At 37.8% G+C, this 2,527-nt stretch overlaps 1 protein-coding gene across 2 annotated transcripts in view; it reads left to right on the top strand.

Moving 5' to 3' along the window:
• Positions 1-2,527, top strand: part of adamts16 (ADAM metallopeptidase with thrombospondin type 1 motif, 16) — a gene marked incomplete in the record, with an annotated part of 76,601 nt that overhangs the window by 29,133 nt on the left and 44,941 nt on the right. For both annotated transcript variants that reach the window (XM_014003433.1, XM_014003432.1), the window contains 2 exon segments: positions 411-516; positions 1,471-1,608. In XM_014003433.1, the coding sequence (XP_013858887.1) occupies positions 411-516; positions 1,471-1,608 (244 nt within the window).

Raw genomic sequence — 2,527 nt, 5'->3', positions numbered from 1 at the left:
GTGTGTGTGTGTGTGTGTGTGTGTGTGTGTGTGTGTCAAGGGAGCCGAGACAAAAGAAGAGTGGACAGAGAAGAGCACAGAGGGAGCTGGATAGTAAAACAGAGTTTAATAGAGAATGAGAGATAGAAGAAAGATGTGGGGACAGAAGAGTTTTTTATATGAAGTAAAAGGTCAACTTTAACATATGGAAGGAATTTTTGCTCTGCAATGCTTTTATTGTTTTAACTGTGCATGCAGCCAAAGACAGCCCAAGTTATTGTAAGCTTTCTGCTTATCAATTCAGAGACTTTGCTTTCATTAATATTAAAGAACTGTTAACCTGTTGCACCGAGAGACGTGACTAAGTACATTTTGGATATTTTTTGTGAAACATAAAGTTAAACTGTCAACGTGCATCAATGATTTTTCAGGCTTTGCACCAATAAGTGGGATGTGCAGCAAGTATCGAAGCTGCACCGTTAATGAAGACACTGGCCTGGGACTGGCATTCACCATTGCCCATGAATCTGGACACAAGTAAGTGTTTCTGATACTTCACCTGATCGCACAACTATGAAACAGGTACAGTCAGGTACATAAATATTGGGACATTGAAACATTTATCATCTTTTTAGCTGTAAACACCACCATGATGTATTTGAAGTGAAACAAACAAGATTTGCTTTAACTACAAACTTAATGTGAAGGTATTTACAGCCAAATCAGGTGAACAGTGTACAAATTGCAACAGTTTGTAGATGTGCCTACAACTTATTAAGGGACCAAGAGTAATGGTGCAAGACAAAACAGACTTTAGCATAGCTCATCTAGCAGTGATCATGCTGTGGCGAAGTTTGATCCCCTATTCCATCCTTCCCAGTCTTTGTGTCCTTGGGCAAAACATTCACCTGTCTTACCTGCTGGTGGTGGTCATGCACTGGCTCGGTGGCACCAGCACATGGCAGCTCCGCCACAGTCAGTCTTCCCCAGGGCAGCTGTGGCTAATAAAGCTTTCCATCATCGGTGTGTGAATGAATGGGTGAAGTATGAAGCACTTTGGAGTTCATAGAAACTTGGTAAAGTGCTATATAAGTTCCTTCACCAAAGTAACAATCTAAAGTCAAACTTTCACTTTTTAATACTTGGTTGCAGATCTTTTGTTGTCAATTTCAGCCTGAAATCTGGAACATGGAGATCACCAGACACTGGGTCATGCTTAGAATTGTGTCCCAATATTTATGGACCTGACTGTAGATGTTCATAATATTGGCTAAAATAAATGAGTGTGTGACCCAGATAGAGTTAAACAATGAAAAATGTATTTCCTAACTGATGATGGACTTCTTACTTGCAGGAATGCACTTTTTTGGTTTTCCTTTCATGGTGAAGATATCATTTTGGGAAAAAAAATATTTTGTTACAAAAAAAACATTGGTATATGAACAAAAAAACTGTCATAATAAGTAATTAGTTACACATTTCTTTCTCCAGCTTTGGAATGGTCCATGATGGTGAGGGTAACGTTTGCAAAAAGTCAGAGGGCAACATCATGTCTCCCACATTAGCCGGTCACAATGGTGTCTTCTCTTGGTCTCCTTGCAGTCGTCAGTATCTCAGCCACTTTCTCAAGTAAGCTTTGGTTTTTATTTTTATGTACTAAATTACTTAGGGTACTTTTCGTTGAAAGGTGTTTATTTTATTTTATTTTTTTCAATACAGAAGCTACGTTGTGTGAAAGTATTGTTTTGTTGGCCAGTAAATGACTCGTCTTTGCTGCCTTTATGTGCTGATGCTGGAACATCAGTTTTAAATACTGATTTTATCAAAGTGGTAATGACTACATTTAGGATGCATTGTGTTTAGAGCATTCATTTTTTTATTTTATTTTATTTATTTTTTGTTATTATTAATTACTGTCAGGTTTGCATATAAAGCCAGGGAGCAGACAAAAATCCAGGAAACTTGATGCTCAAAAGAAACTGATTTATTACAACAAAATCAAAAAGTACTGTCGTGACAACATAATATACTCACAAAGAGAACTCTGGAAAACTCACAGAGTCACACTAGACTGACTCAGGGAAGTTCAGTGAATTGACAAGATGGATAAAAATACCATAACGAATACAAATGAGAAACACCTGGGGAGAGACACTTGGAACAGGTGAGCATGGGCGGAGCCAGAGCTGAGACAGACAGGAGAACTAAACTGATATGGGGAAGAAAGAAACACTAGAAAGACACAATAAATAAAAGACAGAAAAGAAACCAAACCCAAATCCTCACAATAAGCATGTGTTGTAAATAAATGTGCCAGCTATTTTACTAAATAACAAAGCTATCGTCTGAAGAATGCTCTTTGAAGAACTGTTGGGCAAATTATTGCCTGTTTGTGTGACACAGAGACTGAAAAGCACAATGGAGCTAGAACAGTAACCACTTTAACTGATTTGTGGTGTAGGTTTTCACCTTTGAGTGCTGTTTTACAGGAAGAATATTTATTATGTGCCAAGCTACATGTTGGTGTAAGTTTTCAGGAGTGATATAT

Source organism: Austrofundulus limnaeus, unplaced genomic scaffold (assembly GCF_001266775.1).
Source record: "Austrofundulus limnaeus strain Quisiro unplaced genomic scaffold, Austrofundulus_limnaeus-1.0 Scaffold18, whole genome shotgun sequence".
Classification (NCBI taxonomy): Eukaryota; Metazoa; Chordata; class Actinopteri; order Cyprinodontiformes; family Rivulidae; genus Austrofundulus; species Austrofundulus limnaeus.
Note: the sequence above shows the minus strand (reverse complement) of the source record. Positions and strands in the feature narration are given on the sequence as shown.